Genomic DNA, 23700 nt, shown 5'->3' on the forward strand with positions numbered 1-23700 from the left:
CTGATTTATATGAAGATTTCTTGAATGTTTAAGTTGTGTGTCTTTCGAAAAATAAACGATTTAATATCGTCTGTCTTTGTCATTATGTTTGCTAAATGTTTCAGTACTATCTATTTGCGTGTAAAATATTGTGTAATATTAATGTACTCACTATTTATTTCTTATATATGAAGTTCAATATGAATTTTGCTGGAATACAACATCAATCAAGTGGTGGAGATCTCTGTATAGCAGATAGTGGAACTACACACACTATACTTAAATCCGAGACATATTTTATTGATCTAAAACCAACGGAAGGAACTATACATACAATATCAGGACCTGCTAACTTGATAAAAGGGATAGGAAAGGCAAATTTCATACTACCAAATGGTACAAATTTTTTAATAAATGATGCCTTATTTTCTCCCAAGTCAAGCAGAAATTTATTGAGTTTCTCCGACATATACCTTAACGGGTATGATTATCAGTCAGTGACAACAGAAAATGAGAAATATTTAAGTATCACTGACAAGAGTCATGTGGTTGAAAAACTGCCAAGACTTAGTTCTGGATTACATTATACACATATAAATGTACCAGAAATACATATGGTAGTTAACGAAAAATATATTGATCCTGGTGTATTCAGTTTATGGCATAACAGATTAGGCCATCCAGGATCAACAATGATGAAAAGGATTATTGAATGTACTCATGGACATCCACTAAAGGATAGAAAAATCCATCATGATACAATGGTTCCATGTACATCTTGCTCTCTTGAAAAATTGATAACTAGACCCTCACCACTTAAGGTTGAGAAAGAATCACCAATGTTTCTTGAAAGAATTCAAGGTGATATATGTGGACCAATTCATCCACCATGTGGACCATTTAGATATTTCATGGTTCTAATAGACGCATCTAGCAGATGGTCTCATGTTTGTCTGTTATCAAGCCGTAATGTGGCATTTGCAAAATTTCTTGCCCAAATTATTAAATTGAGAGCTCATTTTCCTGATTACACCATTAAAAGGGTGAGACTTGATAATGCTGGTGAATTTACATCTCAAGCATTTAATGACTATTGCATGTCTATAGGAATTGTTGTTGAACATTCTGTTGCTCATGTGCATACACAAAATGGTTTAGCCGAGTCATTGATTAAACGTTTACAGTTAATCGCTAGACCATTGATAATGAGAACAAAACTCCCTGTATCTATATGGGGTCATGCAATTTTACATGCTGCTGCATTGATTCACATCAGACCAAGTGCAAGTCATAAATATTCCCCCCTACAACTTGCTTTTGGTCAAGAGCCAAATATTTCACATCTTAGAACATTTGGTTGTGCAGTGTATGTTCCAATTGCGACACCACAACGTACAAAAATGGGTCCTCAAAGGAGGTTGGGAATATATGTTGGATATGAAACATCTTCAATCATAAGGTATATTGAACCTATGACAGGTGATGTTTTTACATCACGTTTTGCTGATTGTCATTTTAATGAAACATTGTTTCCTAGATTAGGGGGAGAAATAAAAAATAAAGAAAATGATGTTTCATGGTGTGAACCTCAATTAAAGTATCTTGATCCTCGCACAAAAGAATGCGAGACAGAAGTTCAAAAGATAATGCATATACAAGAACTTGCAAATCAATTGCCTGATGCATTCACAGATACAAAAAGGGTGACTAAATCATATATACCAGCAGTTAATACTCCAGCTCGAGTTGAGATTCCAAATCGGAAAACTGATAATGTAGTCACTCAAGAATCTATGCCACGTCTGAAACGTGGGAGACCAGTTGATTCCAAAGATAAAAATCCTCGAAAAAGAAAATCAGCTGATAATAAGGTAAAAGAAAGTGTTCAAGAAGAACCACAAATCAGTACTCCTACTGCAGAGGAGATTGATGATGTCAATACAGAAATTGCAATCAATTATGCACATTCAAAAATATTATGGAACCGAAATGAAATGAAAAATCTTGATGAGAAATTTTCATTTAATGTTGCATATGACATCATGAATAATGATGATGATCCAGAACCAACATCTATGGTTGAATGTCAAAATAGACATGATTGGGCTCAATGGAAAGAAGCAATACGAGCTGAATTAGAATCACTCAATAAAAGAAAAGTTTTCGGATCCATCATTCTCACTCCTAAAGATGTGAAACCTGTAGGATACAGATGGATTTTTGTTCGAAAAAGAAATGAGAAAAATGAAGTTACAAGGTATAAAGCTAGACTTGTAGCTCAAGGTTTTTCTCAAAGACCGGGAATTGATTATGAAGAAACTTATTCTCCTGTTATGAATGCAATTACTTTTAGATACTTAATCAGCCTGGCAGTTTCTAAAAATTTAGAAATGCATCTCATGGATGTTGTGACTGCTTATCTATATGGATTACTTGATAGTGATATATATATGAAGGTACCTGAAGGATTTAAGGTACCAGAAGCATCAAATGCAAAACCCAAAGAAATGTATTCGATTAAATTACAAAGATCTTTATATGGGTTAAAACAATCGGGACGTATGTAGTATAACCGATTAAGTGATTACTTGATAAGCAAAGGGTATACAAATAACCTTACTTGCCCTTGTGTTTTCATTAAGAAAACAACATCCGGATATGTGATCATAGCTGTTTATGTTGATGATCTTAACATCATAGGTACAAATAAAGAGATCCATGAAGCCATTTAACTTCTAAAGAAAGAATTTGAAATGAAAGATCTCGGAAAAACCAAGTATTGCCTTGGTTTACAAATTGAGCATATGCCTAATGGTTTACTTGTACATCAAACAACATATACTGAAAAGATTTTGAAACGTTTCAATATGGACAAGGCAAAACCATTAAGTACTCCTATGGTTGTTAGATCACTCAATGTTGAAACTGATCCATTTCGTCCATGTGAAGATCATGAAGATATTCTTGGACCAGAAGTACCATATCTTAGTGCAATTGGAGCTCTTATGTATCTTACAAATTGTACAAGACCTGACATTTCTTTTGCAGTTAATTTGTTGGCAAGGTTCAGCTCTGCTCCTACCAAAAGACACTGGAATGGGATCAAACACATATTTCGATACTTTCGAGGAACTACTGATTTAGGATTATTTTATTCTAACGAATCAAAACAAGATTTGGTTGGTTATGCTGATGCAGGTTATTTATCTGATCCACATAAAGCTAAATCTCAAACTGGATATGTATTCCTAAATGCAGGTACTGTAATATCATGGATTTCTCAAAAACAAACACTTGTTGCTACATCATCAAATCATGCCGAAGTGATTGCATTACATGAAGCTACTCGGGAATGTTTTTGGTTGAGATCAATGACACAAATCATTACTGATTCTTGTGGACTAAAATGCGATAAAAGTCCAACAATTATCTATGAAGATAATGCAGCTTGCATAGCACAGATGAAAGAAGGGTATATCAAAAGTGACCGAACCAAACACATACCTCCTAGATTCTTCTCATACACTCAAAATCTCATTAAGGACAACGAGATTGAAATGAGATATGTTCAATCCAGCAAAAACTCTGCTGATCTTTTCACGAAAGCACTTCCAACTGCTATTTTCAGAACACACGTTCATAACATTGGCATGAGACATGTTCAAAAGATGTAACAACTGAAGCGATGTCTACTTGAGGGGGAATCAACTCCATGCTGCACTCTTTTTCCCTTAGCTAAAGTTTTTTCCCACTGGGTTTTCTTTAGCAAGGTTTTTAACGAGGCAGTAACTTACAGTTGATCTTCAACAAACAAAATTGCTATCCAAGGGGGAGTGTTATAATATATAAATATAAATATATATATAAATGGATAGTCAATTATTGGTATACAAAAGTAATATTATTGTATTACCTAAACTTGTGATATTTTTGCTATAAATAGCCATGAATGCAAGCATTAAACTTGCACCATTTCTCACACTTACAAAGTGTTTCTTTCTTTCTCTCCATTATCATCTTTGTTCTTACACTTCATTATTAGCATTCTTAATCAATAATGAGTTATAAGTCTATTGAATTATAACATCAAGAATCAAACTTCTAAAAGTAGTTATAAGCCTACTGAATTATAACATAGTTTTCTAATTACAACTGCAATTACAGTGGAGTAACGAACATACTTTGTGTTTTTAGTCCAACTGCCTATTAAACCCCTTTGTCCGATTATCAACTAACTAAATTGATCCAAACGTTTATTTGACTTTCACGTTTCTGTACCTGCCAATTTCTTCAATCAATTTTGCTATTCTGCTTAACAATTACTCAAATCCATACCTTTTAATTTCTCAAATTTTATTTTATTCGATTCAATCGTTAATTTCGATTATCATGACGATTCAATTACAACAACCATTACTACCACCAGGTATCATACTTTCTCTTAAACTACACTTATTTTAATTTTGAAATTAGGTCAAACACCAAATTAGTTTCACGTTCTTTTTAACTTAATTTGTTACAACATAGATTCTGTAGAAAGTTTGTTACAACAAAATTTGGCTTTTATTTATTATTTGAGGTATATTGATTATTGCACTATATTGGCAATTGCTTTAGATATGAAAATTGTTAGCTGTTAAAGACAGTTTACTTAATTTAAACTTCTTGTTAATGTACATTAAAATCATCCTTCTCTATAAAAGTATAAAATTCCACACCTAAAAGAAAGGAAGATTTGCATGATCAAGAATTTGCGTAAAATTGCCAACCTAACAAAAACGGAAATTTATATTTATAATAATATAAATATAAAAGGAAATACTACAAAAGTGGAAATTTATAATAATTTAAAATGAAATACTACAAGGATTATTCAAGTTTAGACGGCGTTATTTAGAAAACCAAATACTCTGTAATTATAATTAAATTATTATAAGCTTGAAGGGTGAAGAAGAAGTATACTATGGGTAAGAGTTATGACTTATGACTGAGAAATCGTCGCATTTTATGATTTAATTGTTGTTAATTGTTTTATAATTTTGATAAAAAAAAGTGTTTATTGTTTATTATCACGTTATAGCAAGCCAGTAAACTTTATTTTATATTATTTACCTCTACTATAGTTAAAAAAGGAAAAGGAAAAAAAAAAAAATAAAAGAAAAAAGAAAAGAAAAGTGAAGTACCGATTCAACTGTTGAATTTGCTATATAGCTGATAGCTGATTTAACATTAAAGAACAACAACAAAAGGACCCTTCTTTTGTTGTTGTTCTTGTTGCTGCTGCTTGTATGAAATATTTTTCTCATATTAAACTTATGTTATTGTAAACAACTTGTTATTTTATTTTGTTTACTAGCAGTTGTACATACTAGTCTTAATTATATAGTTTGCCATGTTATATGTATTTGATCACACATGTTTGCTATAAAATAAAGTTTGGTTGGTTAAAATGGGAAATGAAATTAAAGTTTGTATTTTCAAATATGAAAGTTATTTTTCAGATCTATATAAGTATAATATATGTCACCATGTTTATTACATTGTCCTGTTTTTCTTTGTACCGGAGCCTTCAAGGATTATTTGTCATGTTCTTTAGCTGTCATAGTACACCACACACAAACAAGATGGTACAAATAGATAACTAAATTTGTCTATCTAACTACTACTCATCTTTATACATGATATTAAATATCATTATATAGTACACATATATGTTTCTTGATAATATTGCTTGATGACAGAGGCTCCTCCAGTTCCGGAAAACGGAAGCGTCCGGCAGGGAGATGCAGGTGCAACTTTCGTTCTTGAATCAAAAGGTGAGACCTTTTTTTTATTATAAACTTCAGTTGACTATGAAATATTAAAAATTTGACTTATTTCAATTGTAGGGGAATGGTATCATGCCGGGTTTCACCTAACAACCGCGATTGTGGGACCCACCATACTAACTTTACCGTATGCGTTTAGGGGTCTGGGATGGGGCCTTGGGTTCTTTTGCCTTACAGTCATGGGGGTTGTTACCTTCTATTCATATTATCTAATGTCCCTTGTTCTTGAACACTGCGAAAAAGAGGGTCGACGCCATATTCGTTTTCGGGAACTTGCCGCTGATGTTCTAGGTAAGTTTATATTGTGCGTTGCATATTGGCATGCGTGAACGTAATATATATCTGTAATTCTGTATGCTGATTGTTTGACTATTAGTCAAAGGGAATTTGCGTAGAAAAGTTAGAGTACTTTAGGTAATGAACTATGTTTTCAGACTTGAAAAGTTACATACTTATGTTTTTTTTTTTTTTTTTTTTTTTTTTTTTTTTTTATATATAAATATTTAGGTACCTTTGTAAGTGATTCAGTTTCTAGATGCTATATCAGCCTCATGTAGATTGTTAGTCAAAAAGTCGAAATGGACAAAGTTGTTGACATGTCAGCTGACACGTCATATGCCACATCCTTATAAAAGGTGTAACTGTTGAATATTTTGAATGTTGATTACCTAAGTTCTTAATCGTTAATAGGAGGCCTAAAACACCCGTTGATGCAATTTTTTGGAAAATGAGTTTTATGGTAAATTTCACATCTTGTTTTTTTGTAGGGTCTGGTGGGATGTATTATTTCGTAATATTTATACAAACAGCCATTAACACCGGCATTAGCATCGGAGCAATCTTGCTTGCTGGCGAATGCCTTCAGGTATGATACAACTATACAAGGCTCAACTCATAACCATTTCAATTATTTCAAAAACACTTTTGATTGTTTGATTCATTAACATGTTTAATTATATGTTTAGATAATGTATTCGAGTGTATCTCCTGATGGGCCCCTTCATCTATGGGAATTCATAGCTATGGTTACAGTGGTGATGATGGTTCTGTCTCAGTTGCCAACTTTTCATTCTCTTAGACATGTCAACTTGGCTTCACTTTTTTTAAGCTTGGCTTATACATTCATAGTTGTTGGTGCTTGTCTCAATGCGGGTACACTTTTTATTTGTGGCGCGATATTTTTTTTTTGATATTATTTGCAGCTATCAAGGTCCATTTAAGTTGATTTATTTCATTTTATGTGCAGGGTTATCGGAAAATGCACCCCCGAGAGATTATTCGTTAGAAAGTTCAAAGTTTTCAATGGTTATGAGTGCCTTCACTTCAATATCTATAATTGCTGCCATATTTGGAAATGGAATTGTCCCTGAGATACAAGTAAGTCCATTTATTTTTAATTTATTATGTGTCTTAATTTAAAATTCATGATTTAATTCCCTATAGGTAGTTACAGATGTTGTAACAGAAAGAATTATACTATATTGTTTATTATGTCTTCATATATTTACACGTTGGTCCTGTTTTTAGTTCCCCCGATATAAACAAAAAATAATTATAATTATATTTCTTCAGTCTCCTGCCATTATTATCAACTTGAATAATGACTGTGTCAGTTTGAATTTGGAATGTATGGTGTCCATTATAAAAGTCAAATTATGCCTTCTAGCGTGATAATTCGTATGTTGAGTTGTCAACTTTGGCCATCTATTAGTGAATGGGTCAATTTGGGTTATCTTCTTTTATCTCCGACTCATCAAGCAGGGACAATAAATAATGATTATAGATGAAAGGGGTCAACATGGTCAAATGGGTCGAAAGTCAACAGTGTATCATTGCATGAAGCCTCTTAAGGTTTTTTCTTTTAATTGAGTTTATGCTTTTGATCAGCCTGACAACCTGCACAAAGAATCATTTTGACTATCGCCTGTTTTGACTTATTACCCACCCTGACCGACCCACCCATTTTGGTACCTTTGTTACATAGGTAACGTTATTTGTTTGTTGAAATACAGGCTACATTAGCACCACCAGTAACCGGGAAGATGTTTAAAGGGCTAATGATGTGTTACTCTGTGATATTTGTTACATTTTACTCGGCTGCAGTTTCTGGGTACTGGGTGTTTGGCAACACAGCTAGCTCAAACATTCTAAAAAGTCTCATGCCAGATGAGGGACCCGCCTTAGCTCCAACTTGGCTTCTTGGACTCGGAGTTATTTTTGTTCTTCTTCAACTCTTTGCCATCGGGCTGGTACAATCTCTTTTGCCTTAACCAATTAAACACCTTTTTATCATCATTCTTGTAGTAGTAACTTGTGTTGAAACCAAGCTTATAAAATTCGCGAGTAGGGACGAGTCGGTTGGGAACTTGGAGGGGTGAGTCGGTCAAGTTGGGGACGTGTCGAGTGTTGACCAATGTTGACCCAAATTTTAAGTGTTGACCGACTTGTAAGGTGTTTTTGGTATGTTTTATTTGCACTTATTGGTCTGGATGGTACATGATCTGTATGAAGGTAAACAAAAAGTTTTTTTTTTTTTTTTTTGAACGGCGATCCCATGACACAAAGTACATGGGGGAAACCGTTGGGCTATGCCCGCAAGTTCCTAAAGCAGTTCTTTTTTAACTTTATGGATTAGGATATAAAACCTCTAATGATATGTTTAAAATCATCTTACTCATTAAAAATTCATATGAGACAGGTTTATTCGCAAGTAGCTTATGAAATAATGGAAACAAAATCTGCGGATGTGAATCAAGGGATGTTCTCAAAACGTAACTTGATCCCAAGAATAATTCTGCGGTCACTCTACATGATATTTTGTGGTTTTTTTGCTGCAATGTTACCATTTTTTGGGGACATTAACGGTGTCGTTGGAGCTCTAGGTTTCATCCCGTTAGATTTCATCCTTCCAATGCTTCTATACAACATGACTTACAAACCCTCCAAGTCCTCGTTCATTTATTGGATCAATATTATGATTATGGTGGTTTTTACGGGCGTTGGTTTGTTGGGTTCGTTCTCTTCTGTAAGGAAGTTGGTTCTTGATGCTAGCAAGTTCAAGCTCTTTAGTGATGATGTGGTTGATTGAAGAGAAACTAGAATCTAACAAAATTGAAAGACGGATTTATGTATTCTAAATAATACTAATGCTAATTGCTAACTATGCCTAATTTCATGAGTCTAAACCATCCTTAATGAGATGATCGGTGGACATGAGAATCTACTTGGTGAATATCAAGAAAGAAAACTAGTGATTAATTGTATTATTAGGTTATGTTTAGGCTTACATATTTAGAGACATAACAAAAATCGATCTTGCTTGATAAGAATCAAACCAACTTTGTTGTCATCAACTTATCAAACAAGGAATCACTTTCAATAGGATTGTTGGAGCAAGCTCCACATCACATTCTAGCTAAACTATTTACTATCTTATTTGTTTGGAGTTGATTTATTCAGAAACTTATGATAAACTTTATGTACTTACCAAAATTTCATAAACATAATATAAACTGATATGATGATTATGTATACTACTATAGATGATGATGGATTGGATTCGATTCGGAATTGGATACATGATATCACATCTACACTTATATGCATTTGATTTTATTCATTTATATATGTATTCATATTCATGTTGATTTAATTTCAGTTCATTCATATATATAATTATTAGATTAAGTGGTTCATGAATATTTAAGTAAATGTTACGTAGTAAATTGTTTGTTGGCTTCTACTAATCATTCGTATTCACTTTAACTATTTATCCGCTTAAATCAATCGTCCATATTCACTAGTATAAATAGATGAATCGAGTGTTCCACTAAATCGGATATAATCATTCTAAAATGAAATAAATATATGTAAATATTTTTTGTCATCGCACTTTTATTCTATTCATAATTCATAATAAATGTATATGTATATATAAGCTAGCGAGGTCTTTCCTTAAAAAAAAAGTTAGAATTGACATATGTAGTGTGAAACTATGTAGTAAGGTTGATCAAGTTGATGTTATTAATTACAGTTCAATTAATTTTGTCATTTATGAGATGGAAGACTTCTCAACAACCTGTGTCTATTTTAATGGTTTCTATCGATCGATTGGGATAAACTACTAATCCTTAATAGTTACTAACTCCGTCTCATTCCAATAGGGCAGTATTCCATTTTGAGCTGTCCCATTCTGATAGTCCATTTCCATAAATAGAAAGGAAAGAAGATATTTCATTGGTGGATCTGGAGAGAGAAGTGATCAAGCATATTTTAACCGAGGGGTCTTAACATGCTTGCTCAACGTAAAGGAGGGGTTTAAGGATCTTAGAACGTGGCTCTCCGGTCCGGCTACCGTGAATAACCCTGGCCGACATGATGATGTCGGCGGGGTGGCCAAGTGATTAAGTCCACCTTCGATGACGTCCGTCGGTCAGAAGGCCCCAAGCAAGGTTGTAGGTACCAGTTAATAAAGAACTCACCTGTTAACCTTTAGAAGATGATAGAGGATGTAAGTTACGTAGGATGTGTGGTAGAAGATGGCTACGTAACGTGGTGTGTTGCTAACGACGATTAGGGTTTGTATTTATAGGCAAACCCTAATTCTAGAATCCTCATAGGATAGTGATAATCGTTTCCATAACCATCTCCCCCGAATCACGGATATAATTATGGAAAAGATATTTGCTCAACCGCCGTAAAGGGACCAGATACGGATCCGCATGCCGCATGACGCATGAGAGCACCCCGCATGCGCACCATAGCGCATGCCCGTGTGTATGTTACATGCGCATGCGGGCTGCGGTATCATTAAGTCCCCCCAGTTTGATGTTATATGACGCAAGTCATATGATATCAAACTATTAAGCGAAAAAGAGAAAACAAAAGGACGACGAGCATTTAACGTCCTCGCGTGCGCCTCGATGCCTGTCACAATCGCAGAAGCCCATTCGGCTGACAAGACATAAAGTAACAATGCCGCAGGCGCGTGCGAACCACGCGCGTGTTTGTAATCATTCTTAACTGACACCACGCGCGATCAGCAAATTCTACCCGTCGATTGCATTACACGTGTATGGCCACGATAACACCATTCCAACCCACGCTCCCCCAATCTTGCCTATAAATAGCCCCAAATCACACACATTTTCACTTTTCCGGTGTCAAGCTTCCCAAATACGCTCTCGCCTTCAAATCCTATCAATTCCGATCAACTCCGTCATATTCCGATCGTCATTTAAATGTCAGTCGTTCTCCATTCATCTAAAAATGACCAAAGCTAATGAAACTTTCGTAGAGAATGTAGAGTCCAACATAGGCCAGAAAAACATCGACCACTTAGTTAAGCAATACCCCCCTCTTGCGGGTTACAATCCGGTACCACCACTGCCTAGCCAGCGAGCCCATCAGCCACCAGAGAATAAGGTGGCGATCTACGAACATGCTTTTAAGCATGGTAATTTTAGGGTTCCACCCACCGACTTCTTTTTAGGCGTACTAGATCATTTCAAAGTAGGGCTAGGGCAATTGCACCCGTATGCGATAGGCAAAATCGTTCTATTCGAGATGTGGTGTGTTGCACTCAACACAGTACCATTGGTGAAGGTTTTTTGCCACCTATTCCGCTTAGCCAACCACCATAAATCTTGGTTCACCTTCTTCGCACGCCAAAATTTCACAAAAACCCCGAAATCGAATGCGGGAAGTTGGAAAGAAACTTTTTTCTTCGTCGACCAGACCGTAGTAGGCACTGGCTTCCCGCAGACGCTTATTTGGTGCGAGAAGGTAGAAAAAGATGTGAACAAGATGCCAGCGTTGGATGACGAGGAGAAAAAGTTGTTGAAGCAGTGCGTCAACGCACAACTGGTGCACCGTTCGTATGGCAATGTTATGCTGCGGTTGGGGAAGATCTCCGCGTATTGGCCTTGGGAGGATGTGCGGCCGGCCATAGTTGGCCCCGATGGAAAGGGTAGGAATAGCATAAACGCGTACTTACATAAATTTTTGTATATTTTCTAACGCAGGCGTTTATTGTTTGCAGAGATGAGGATGAAGAAGGTGCTTACCGCGGAGGAGATTGCTGGGATATCTTTCCGCAAGCAGGATGTGGACAAACAGCTAGAGCAGGCAGCTGCTAGCGAACATGTGGATGAATCGCCGGCGGAGTCAGGCAATAAACGCAAGGCGGCTGGGACGTCCGAGGCTCAGAAGAAGAAGAAGAAGACTCCTAAGCAGCTGGAGGATATGCGCAACGACAATTTTGTTGCCATCGAGCCGCGGTCCGCAGACCTACCTCCCCCCATTAATGGTGAGCGTTTATTTTTTCGCATGTATACCGCGTAGAAAAATCTGCGTACTAATCTGAGTATTTTGCAGAGCATGTGGAGGAGACGCAGCCAACAACACCGCGGGTCAACCCCGAGCTGCAGGCCACTGCCACATCCAAAGACAAGGCGATCCCCGTCGAGTCTGAGTCTACATTACCTCCTCCGCAAGGCAGCTTCCGTGTTGCCAACCTCCGCCAACTTTGCCAGTCCTCCGCAGAAAATGCTGCGGAGCAATCTGCATTCTTGCAGCAAATCTTCCCAGCAGAGTTCCGCGAGCAACTGGCCGCGCTGCCGTTTAACCAGGCGCTCAACGCCTTTGTCCAGAACGGGCTGGTATTCTTTGGGATGTTTGCGGACCAAGCCCGTCGATCCTCCAGCCTATACGATGTTGCACTGCGCAAAGAGGTGGAGTTGGGTTTGCTGCAGGCGGGTGTAGAGCAGGTCAAGAAGGACAGGGACGCTGCTGAGGAGGCCCGCAAAGCTGTTGAATTGACTGCGGCCGAAACCAAGACCCTCTTGATTCAAGAAAGAAAAAAGAATCAAGAGCTTGTGGGTGCGGTTGATCAGGCGAAGGGGGAAACTGAGCGAGTGAGGCTGGAGTTGGAAAAGGTGACGAGGGAGAGGGACGATGCGGTTACCGACCGCGAGCTGGCCGAGGCAGATATGACAAAGCTGCGCACCGCACTCCCCGCAATTGCGCAGAAAGTGATGGACTCCGAGCCCGTGTCCGACCGGTTTAATGCCTATGTCGATGCGGTTAAGGACCATGAGGTGAACAAGGCTGTGCGGGAAGTGATCCAGGCATGCGGCCTAACTCCACCGTTCCCCGACATTGTCCAAAAGAAATTAAAGGAGGGAACGGCCGCGGCGCTGCTGGAGGCGGAAGAGGCAATCAAGTCCATCCCTATCCCTTTGATCAATGAGTTTGCGGCTGACCCGACGATGCCGCTTGATGGGTTTTTGAAGGAGGATTACTAGAGTAGTTTGTGCCGTAAGCCCTAATCTTAGGAAGGTAATTGTAAATGTATTTTGGAGCCCTAAGTCCCATGTTGGGCAGGCATGTGAAACAATTACTTATGTAATAATTTATTTGGATGTGTATATATGTTTGTCTGTTATGCATGCGTGATATCCTTGTTTATATATCGCGAATCAAAACAAATTATGAACCGCATGCGCATGCGCATAGTTAACCACAACTTATGCGTATGCGGATGGTACTGCGTAAAATAAACCAATATTTTAACTTACCTTTAACAATTTAGACTCAAAAGCTACTGCGCTATTGCTTTGTCATGTACTAGAGGTGCACTATTAGTTGTATGGTAAGCAAACGCAACTAAAAACAAACCAATGTTTTTATGCTTAGGAGTTCCTCAAGCAAACCAATGCGAGAGCGATTACGCACAAGCAAACCAATGCTTGTATATTTAAAGTCGACTTTGCAGCCATCTAGTCTGCGTGGCGCTTGGCTAGGGGAAAACCAATTCCCTTCGCCTGCCGTTATTGTCTAGCCTTGTAACCAAACAGGCTTCTGCCGCACGGGGGCTAGAGGACACCCCTTAAGTAGGCAGGAATCGCATACAAAAAATATAAATGGACAACAAAAGTATGCGCATGTAATTATTTTTATTTGGCATTAATTATGATTACAACTGCGACATATCCGAAAGGATGAAAAATAAAATAATGTGCTAAACAAATTGGAGTGATCAAGTCCATCTAGCTACATGTAACATTTTTTCAATAACGTCGCATGCCAAGTGCGTTTCACAGGTTTGCCATCTAATGTCTCTAGATGGTATGCCCCGGTGTTGCTTGCTTTTGCTACCCTGTATGGGCCCTCCCAACGAGGTCCCAGTTTCCCAGTATCTTCCGCATGACTTGCATCGTTCTGGCGCCAAACCAAATCACCGCACTTATAAGTGCGTGAACGCACACGCTGATTGTAATACTTTGCGATTTTCTGCTTGTTATTTGCTTCGTTAACAGCCGCAGAGAGTCTGCATTCTTCAAGCAGATTAAGATTTTCCCGCAGAGCTTCAGAGTTATTTTGCTCATCAAAGTTTTGTATGCGGAACGTTGGTACCCCAATCTCTGCGGGTACAACAGCTTCTGACCCATAAACCAAACTAAACGGAGTCTCACCAGTGCTTGCTTTGGGTGTGGTTCTATGCGCCCATAAAACCTTTGGAAGCTCATCCACCCAACCAACGCGGTCATGACCCAACCTTGCCTTGATTCCAGCAACTATATCTCGGTTGGTAACTTCGCACTGGCCATTCGCCTGCGGATGCGCAACTGAAGTAAAAGTTTGCTTAATATTAAGCTCCGCACACCAACTGCGAAAAGGATCGCCGGCAAATTGTGTACCGTTATCACTAACAATTTCATTGGGTATGCCGAATCGACAGACAATGTCTTCCCATACAAAATTCCGCACTCTTTTCCCCGAAATTGTTGCCAGCGGTTTCGCTTCGACCCACTTCGTGAAGTAATCGATTGCAACAATTAAGAATTTGACATTTCCTGCGTGTGCAGAGTATGCGTAAGATAATGACGTAAGTAGCATATTTAGCAAATGAATGGCAATATTACCTTGGCCTTTGGGGAATGGTCCGACTATGTCGATCGCCCATTTGCAGAATGGCCATGGCGAGGAGACCGGTATCATTGGATGCGCAGGTGCCCTGCTGATAGGTGCATGTATTTGGCATGATTCGCATTGCTTGACAATACGCGCGGTGTCTGCGTACATAGTAGGCCAATAATAACCTAACCGCATGATTTTTGACACAATGGACCTGTGTCCCGAATGAAGGGCGCATGCACCCTCATGCACCTCGCGTATAACTTCCTCTGCCTCTTTCGGACCTACGCACCTTAAATGCGGTCCCAAATAGTTTCTTCGATACAAGACGTCACCCTCGAGGGCATAAAGCGGTGCCTTTGTGCGGACTTTCTTCGCATCAGAGGAGTCCGCGGGTGAAGTGCCGTCCCGTAAAAAAGCGATGATGGGCGTCATCCACGTTGGGCTTGATTCCTCAACCGGTGCCACTAGAGGCATCATGACAATAGATTTTGCGTTGAGTTCCTCTATTAGAATTTTCTTACCCATATGATCAAAAGCCAAGGCAGCTAGTTTGCTTAGCGCATCCGCCTTCTTATTTTGCCCCCGCATTACGTGCGAGATTTGAAAAGCCTCGAACTGGTCAGCGAGATTATGAACAAGCGATAAATATTGCTGCATAGCAATGTCGTGCGCTTCGAAGTCTCCGCAGACTTGATTGCATACTAGCTTTGAATCCACGTAAGCGTGCAAGATTTTAACATTTAGCTTATGCGCGATGCGCATACCTGCTAGCAGAGCCTCATACTCTGCTTCATTGTTTGTGACAGCAAAATTAAACCGCAGTGCGTACGTATGTTCCTCACCGCCTGGACCTGTCAAAATTACACCTGCGCCTGCGCCAGATGCGCTACACGCACCATCGGTGTATAATTCCCATGGTGATAGAACAGGTGCGGGCGGATCTTGATGTTCTGCTGACGCTTCGACATCCGCAGGTATTTCTGCTAGGTAGTCAGCAAGTATTTGACCCTTAACCGCACTGCGTGAAGAAAAGTTTATTTCATGTTCTCCCAATTTGACTGCCCACTTGGCCATTCGGCCAGAAATCTCGGGCTTGTACAGTACCTGAATGAAATAAAATGATTGCGTTAGTCAATGCGGTAACCCCGGTCATTGCCGCAAAGTAATCATGTACCAACCTGTTTGATTGGCTGATCAGTTAGAACCACAATCGGATGTGCTTGAAAGTATCGGCGTAAACGCCGCACTGTATGGACAAGCGCATATACTAACTTCTCTATTGGCGAGTAGTTTACTTCGCTTGATGTCAGCGTCTTGCTTACGAAGTAGACCGGCATTTGTGTCTGAGAAAACCTCAGCGTTAAAGTTCTGCGAAATAAATAATGCAAGTAAATTGATAAGTTACCTTTTCGCGGTCTGCGATGAGAACTGAACTGATTGCTTCCTTTGATGCCGCAAGGTACAGCGTTAACGTCTCCCCATTGACTGGCGCAGTAAGTGTTGGTAACTCTGCAAGCACCTTTTTCATCTCCTGAAAGGCTGATTCTGCTTCCTGAGTCCAGACAAAATCCTTTTTCTTCAAACAGTTTTTCAAAGTGTTAAAGAATGGTAGCTGACGCTCTGCGGCTTTTGACAAAAACCGCGTGATTGCTGCGAGCTTCCCAGTGAGACTCTGCACATCTTTCTTTGTTTTCGGAGATGGTAAATTATCAATAGCTTCAATCTTTTTGGGATTAGCCTTGATGCCCCGCGCTGTCACCACATGACCTAGAAACTTGCCTTCCTCCTCTCCAAAGCTACATTTAAGCGGATTAAGCTTCATGTTGATCCTTCGCAGAGACGCAAATGTTTCTAGGATGTCTGCGAGCATGTCTTCTTCGGTGTTGCTTTTGATTACCAAGTCATCGACATACGCTTCAAGATTTCTGCCAATTTGAGGCTTGAATGCTGCGTCAATTACACGCTGATAGGTCTCGCCCGCGTTCTTCAAGCCAAAAGGCATCTTTGTGTAACAATAAATACCCTGCGGCGTATGAAAAGCAGTCTTGTCTTCGTCTTCCGCAGCCATTAGAATTTGGTGATAACCTTTGTATGCGTCCAGAAAGCACTTATATCTGAATCCAGACAAAGATTCAACCTTCCAGTCTATCTCCGGGAGAGGGTAATTGTCTTTAGGACATGCTTTGTTAATGTCTTTAAAATCAACGCACATTCGCCAGTTACCATCAGCCTTTTTCACCAACACCGGATTGGCAACCCATGTTTGATAACGCACTTCGCGTAGAATGTTTGCTTTGACAAGGTTGTCTACTTCTGCGCATAGCCAATCACTGCGGTCTAAAGCCATATGTCACTTTTTTTGTCTAACAGGTGTGAGCGATGGATTAACATTCAATTTATGTTCCGCAATGTCCCGCGGGACACCTGTCATATCTGATTCGCGCCATGCGAAAACATCTGCGTTTGCGGACAATATGCCATGTAACTTAGCCTTGGTTTCAGCTGATAAACCTGCGCCGATTTTTATACCCTTATCTGGATGCAAGCGATTAGCAATGACCGCACTGCTTGCAATCTGCTCCTCGACGCTAGGGATGTTAATTTGCACAACTGACGCACATATCTCAATCTTTTGATGTGACGCCATTGTGGCAACTCCTCCCTTAGTAGGAAACTTAATCAAACCGTGCACTACCGAAGGTATGATGTTAAAACGCCGTATGAAATTTCTTCCCAGTAGCGCATTATATCGCGAAGTCGAGCGGACCACATAAAAGTCAACTAATTCGTTCCTTATTAACTGCGGATTCTTGTCATCTTCGAGCTCTATTAATAACTCTATCCGTCCCACGGGCCATGAGCTTTCTCCGGAAAAACCAGACAGCGTGATGTCAGACGGACGTAGCTGCGCCTTCACGTGTGCGGGAAGAAATTGATAGCAATGCTCGTACATAATGTCAACGCCGCTCCCAGTGTCGACATGCATGCGCTTGACCTGCACCCCGCAAGAAGGAATGCGGCACTTGATAATGATAGGTTCATTCACCCTGTCAATTGTCATCACAGGAGGGAAAGTGATTGGAAGAAGTTCCCAATCCTGATGATCGTTATACTTTCTTCGCTGACCTAATCTCTCTGCATCAACCATGTTAATGGTTAAATCAGCATTTTTGGTCTTATCCACTTTCTGCCACGCGAAGGTTTTAGTTTTTGACCCCTCTTCTGCGGCTTTCCCTTTATCTTTCTTTGGCGGTTTGAGGTGATCCAACTTACCCGCACGGAGCGCCTCCAGTACCCGTTCCATCAAGTTTTTACACCTATTCGTATCGTGCCCGTAATCATCGTGAAATTCACAATACTTTGTCTTATCCCGCTTACCAAATTCCGTAAGCGGAGTTGGGACCGCGAAGGTCGCGCATACTGGCTCCGTCGCCAAAATTTCTTTGGGCGTTTTGGATAAGCTTTTAAGAAGCGCATAGTTCTGATTGTTGATGCCGCGCTGATTATTGTTTCGATAATTGCCACTTGATTTCCCTTTATCATTCCTGATAGGACCACCGCTAGGATACCTTCCGCGAGAGTTGTTACCACGATTTTGATCGCGCGAACGATCATCATCGTCCTTCCTCTCGTTGCGTGTGCTAGCTGTTGGAATGTCATTATCTTCGCCACTCCGCATATAGTCGTGGCATTCATTAAGCGCCTCAGCATAAGTTGTTGGGACTGTATGGCGCAGACGTCTTACCAGTGTTGGATGACGTTCTGAGTTTATACCATGTATGAGTCCGGAAATCTGTTGCTCTGGTTTGAGATCTGGTATACGCAGGCACTCATTAGTATACCTTGTGAGAAATTCGCCCAAAGATTCCTTGGACTTCTGCACGATGTCATGGCATTCAATGTGAGTGCGCTTGCGTGGTCTCTGATTCTGATATTGCAGTAAAAACTTTGTCCGCAGATCCATAAACCCGGCAATACTACCCGCCGGCAACTTATTAAACCACTCACGAGCAATACCCTGTAGTGTCATAGGAAATATCTGACACGCAACCGGATCCACCCAGCCTTGAGTGCGCATTGCGCCTTCGAAGCGCTGTAAAAAATCATCTGGATCGGTCATGCCATTGTAAGTACCCAACGTGCTAGGTATCTTTGGTGCTGATGGAAACGGGTAGGCGGATATATGCGGAGGAAACTTGTCAAAGGTAGTCGGTAGCTCGAAGGGTGGTTTAATAGGATCCCCTTTCAAATTTGCAAAGAAACGCTTCATCATGTCCTGAACAAAGTCAGGTTGTGAAAATAAGTGAACCATATCGGGAGGTGCGGCCTGCATGAATTGACTTGCAAGATTTGCCTGCCCTTGAACATTTTGCCAAGGTTGACCCTGCGTCTGCGCATATGACCAAGGCTGCTGTGTTGGAAAAGAGGGATAACTTGAAGACGCGGAGTACACAGGTGACTGTAAAGGAAGCGAAACCTGTGGCGCAGATATCTGCGAAACTTGAGGATACACACCTAAAAGCCCAACTGTATGCGCTGTGCTTTGCTGCTGCGCTGTTATCGGCGCCCAATGAGAGTTCGCATCTGGGATGACCCCAAATCCCCAACTATTAAGTAACGCCTGCGCATCCGCAGGAGTTAAAAATTGTGAAACTGGGCGCGGTGGTTGCCAAGGTTGCAACGGTGTAAATGACGAATTCTGCTGAATGCCCTGCGTATGCAGAGGTATTGAAACAGTGGTACTGTAAATAGGTACCTGGCCGCAGCAAACCACATGCGGCCCCGTTGTTCCACCGCCCACGCCTGCAAAGATGACCCTTGGATCCACTGTCGAAAAGTCCAGCCGCGTGGTTGTGACTGGTGAGTTTGCTCTTGGCGGTGTGACCCCGTCTGGATATATCGGCTTGTACCTCTGAAAGGGTTCGCCGGATATAGGTGGAGGGTATATCGTGTATCCCGCCTGAGTAGCGGCCTCCGTAGTCATAACCGGTGTATGTTGACTACCAGACGGTGCGTTCTGAACATCTGTTTGGGTATGTTCCGATGATTCCTCGGAAGTCATGATACTGTTAAAGAAAAAAAATTCAAAAATTTTGTAAATAACGAGTCATACAATTCAAAACCTTAAAAGAAAAAGCAATTAAACAGTCTTGAATTAATTCGACTCTCAATGAAAGCACCACTTGATCAAGCATATTTTAACCGAGGGGTCTTAACATGCTTGCTCAACGTAAAGGAGGGGTTTAAGGATCTTAGAACGTGGCTCTCCGGTCCGGCTACCGTGAATAACCCTGGCCGACATGATGATGTCGGCGGGGTGGCCAAGTGATTAAGTCCACCTTCGATGACGTCCGTCGGTCAGAAGGCCCCAAGCAAGGTTGTAGGTACCAGTTAATAAAGAACTCACCTGTTAACCTTTAGAAGATGATAGAGGATGTAAGTTACGTAGGATGTGTGGTAGAAGATGGCTACGTAACGTGGTGTGTTGCTAACGACGATTAGGGTTTGTATTTATAGGCAAACCCTAATTCTAGAATCGTCATAGGATAGTGATAATCGTTTCCATAACCATCTCCCCCGAATCACGGATATAATTATGGAAAAGATATTTGCTCAACCGCCGTAAAGGGACCAGATACGGATCCGCATGCCGCATGACGCATGAGAGCACCCCGCATGCGCACCATAGCGCATGCCCGTGTGTATGTTACATGCGCATGCGGGCTGCGGTATCATTAAGAAGATATTTCATTGGTGGAGAAATGAAGTTAGTGGGATTTCCTAAAACTGCGTGTTTTTTGTTTGTGGACTATTGGAATGAGACGGATGGAGTATTTTTTTGTAGTTAGACATCTATTCAGGAGTAATGCTCAAGCTGTGAAAATTAATACTCCGTACGTTTTTCGTCTAAATATAAGTTCACATCTTGACAGAAAAATTACACTAATAGAATCCGTATATCTAATCCATACAATGTTCTTCAATAAGATATCATATTCAAACCTTATTTATTTATTGATTACTACATGAAATTGGATACTTATTTCAAAGATAACTCGAAATAAATAAGAGTGAGTATATAAATTTATCAAATATCTTGTGCTATTGATCATGTAATCCCAATCGTGTAGCTATGAGGTCCATTGGTAACGGACACATCACACGCTTTTGGAGTGACATAATATGAATGAGTACATCCTCTTTAGCTTGTAGTGGATATTGTTAAAAGTAATAAATTAGATTTTGTATATTGCCGTTCAAAAAAAAAAAAAAAAAAAAAAAAAAAATTAAATTAGATTTTGTATTGATTGCAAACGATTATTGATACAATTGAATATTTGAATTGAATTGTTACATTTGACAAGTGCTACATTTATACACATATGAGTTAACAGCTAATTCTATAAATGGGTAGGCTCCATATTTGATTTTGGAACCACCTATATAAAAAAGGGAAATGTGCAGCTCTTGTAGCCGTTTGGTTGTCTTGTCTTGACTGAATTTCCAGCACCTTGTGAACACCTTGATATGGAAAGGATGAGAAGCTCTTTCTCTAATCCTAAGGTCAACCTTTCCTAAAAGGGTAAATGCAGGAATGTCTTTTGTTGTATTCTTTAACACTCCCCTCAAGTTGAATAGTGAGGTTTTCAATATTCAACTTGCCAAGAACTTCACTGAATAATCTTCCGTTGACTGACTTGGTGAGGATATCGGCAAGTTGGTCTTCTGATCTGATAGATGGTAGAGAAATAATTTCACCATCTAGTTTTTCTCGAATAAAGTGTCGATCTATTTCAACATGTTTAGTGTGATCGTGCTGAACGGGATTTTCTGAGATGACAATTGCGGCTTCATTGTCACAGAAGATTTGAATAGCTTCCTTTGGTGGAAAACCAATCTCCGTTAACAACTTTTTGATCCATAGAGCTTCAACAACTCCTTCTGCTATACTTCTAAATTCTGACTTGGCACTCGAAAGAGAGACAACTTTTTGTTTTTTACTTTTCCATGCCACAAGATTGTAACGACCCGACTTTTTCGACTTGCTTTTGTGCTTTGTGCTTTCACGAAACTGCGTATTTGTGCGTACTGAGCTATATTATACTCTGGGATCTTACTGCATGTGGATTACTTTCGTTTATATATTAAAACGTGCCTTTAAGTACATAGGTTACTTAACTTGATCCCCGGAAGCCTTTACGACCGTTAGTGTCACTTAACGTTTAAAACGAGCTTTGTACTGTGCACACGTTTAACTTTGGTCATAATCGGAATATTATGACTACGAAATACTAATTGTTATTATATAATAACAATTACTTGGATTTTTGGATGCTTAATTACACTTAGTAATTTACTAGGACACACTAGTTAGTCTTGTTGGACTTTCTACCTTGCAGGACTTTAGCCCACCCTACACTAGCTAGTAGACTATTTAATTAGCCCAATTTTTAATGACTAGTGACCCAATAATAAGTAAGACAAATGCACATTTATTAGAGGGAACATACTAGCATTTTTGTTAACCATAATCCATAATGTTGCATGGGATCCTAACATAAGCACCAACTTTAGACAACCACTAACCAAAAAGCAAAAAGGTGTCCCCCTTGTCCCCCCAATACCTACGGCCACCACCACCATGGCACACCCCTACCTCCTATAAATACTAAGCCATTTCCTCACATTTCACACTTGATCTCATTCACAAATTACACACACTTACTCTCTTATTTTCTCTCTAGTCTTTCTCACTCTAAAACTTGTAAGTTTTTGATTTTCTTCTTCTTCTTCCCTTCTCATTCACGACATCATCATCATCTTCATAAGATCATGCTTGTTAGCTTTTTGATCTTGTTATATCTTGTAGATTCAAACTTGGATTTGAATCCTTCAAGAACATGGAAGATTCAAGTTTTCTAACTTTGAATCTTCACTTATTTTGTAGATCTAAATCTTTTTATCTTTTAATCTCTTTATTTTGTTGTAAAGATTCAAACTTGTGTTTGTAATCTTCATGTAACTTGAAGATCTAGCTTCATGCTTCAAGGATCTTCAAGAACAACCAAGATTCAAGCTTTCTAGCTTTGAATCTTCATTTCTTTTGTTGGATCTAAGTTTTCTAACTTATGATCTCATTATTTTGTTATAAAGATCAAAACTTGTGTTTATGATCTTCATGTAACTTGAAGATCTAAGCTTTATGCTTCAAGATCTTCAAGAACACCAAAGATTCAAGCTTTCTAGCTTTGTAATCTCATAACTTGTGTAAAAAGGATCCAAGTTCTCTAGCTTAGGGTTCTATTACTTTGTTTGATCAAGTTTATGTGCATACTTGTTTGATTGAATGAAAGTTTGTAGCTTTAGTTGTAAATAGAACTTGTATTTGTGTTAAGACTAAGAATATGATGTAACCTTGGTTCATCATCCTTCTAAAACTCTTAAGTGAGTTGTATTCTTACTTGGTCTTAATTTATTGTGTGTTGATGGTTGAATCTTGGTCAAAGTGATGCTAACATATCAAAGAGTTGTACACTTGAAGCTTACAAGCATCAAGGATGAGAACCGTGATGAGCATCAAGCACCAAAAAACCCACCGGACACTTGTTTGCTATTTTTCGGGGTCTTATCAGACTCTCTGGGCTTCTGTAAAGTTGATTTTCAGATAGTTCGTTTCGAGTAGATGACTTTTCGTTTAGGCCTCGCCTAAATCCGATATACGGTTTAGGATTTATAGCCTTTTTAAAAACCACTACGCCTTTGTAACGTTGTGCTGAAATTTTTGACCTACTCGCACTTAAATCGTCGCCATGGTCAAACGAAGATGATTTAGGTTCTGAAAATTGGTCAGCGGTTAGAGGACTCACATACGGAGCCTTGGCCACTGACTACGCGTCTTTTCGATTTGTATAGAGGTCGTAACAGCTGTCCAAAGTCAGCCTTTTGTTTCGATCTCTATACTTGTTAAACATAC

At 39.5% G+C, this 23700-nt stretch overlaps 2 protein-coding genes across 3 annotated transcripts; one reads left to right on the forward strand and one right to left on the reverse strand.

Moving 5' to 3' along the window:
• Positions 1 to 4233: 4233 nt before the first annotated feature.
• On the forward strand, positions 4234 to 8955 carry LOC139852665 (probable GABA transporter 2). 2 transcript variants are annotated; one of them, XM_071841985.1, is made up of 8 exons: positions 4234 to 4405; positions 5721 to 5795; positions 5868 to 6098; positions 6575 to 6672; positions 6773 to 6959; positions 7054 to 7184; positions 7820 to 8056; positions 8506 to 8955. In XM_071841985.1, the coding sequence occupies exons 1-8, from the start codon at positions 4369 to 4371 to the stop codon at positions 8893 to 8895; spliced, it is 1386 nt and encodes a 461-aa protein (XP_071698086.1). In that variant the 5' UTR covers positions 4234 to 4368; the 3' UTR covers positions 8896 to 8955. The 2 variants fall into 2 exon arrangements, with proteins under 2 accessions (XP_071698086.1, XP_071698087.1); XM_071841986.1 differs by lacking the exon at positions 4234 to 4405 and having other exon boundaries at positions 5714 to 5795.
• Positions 8956 to 9584: 629 nt separating this feature from the next.
• LOC139854982 (uncharacterized) lies at positions 9585 to 15800 on the reverse strand. Its single transcript, XM_071844249.1, has 3 exons — positions 14732 to 15800; positions 14223 to 14662; positions 9585 to 9656 (listed from the first exon to the last, which is right to left on the reverse strand). The coding sequence occupies exons 1-3, from the start codon at positions 15798 to 15800 to the stop codon at positions 9585 to 9587; spliced, it is 1581 nt and encodes a 526-aa protein (XP_071700350.1).
• Positions 15801 to 23700: the final 7900 nt, after the last annotated feature.

This window comes from Rutidosis leptorrhynchoides, chromosome 6, assembly GCF_046630445.1.
Source record: "Rutidosis leptorrhynchoides isolate AG116_Rl617_1_P2 chromosome 6, CSIRO_AGI_Rlap_v1, whole genome shotgun sequence".
NCBI lineage: Eukaryota > Viridiplantae > Streptophyta > Magnoliopsida > Asterales > Asteraceae > Rutidosis > Rutidosis leptorrhynchoides.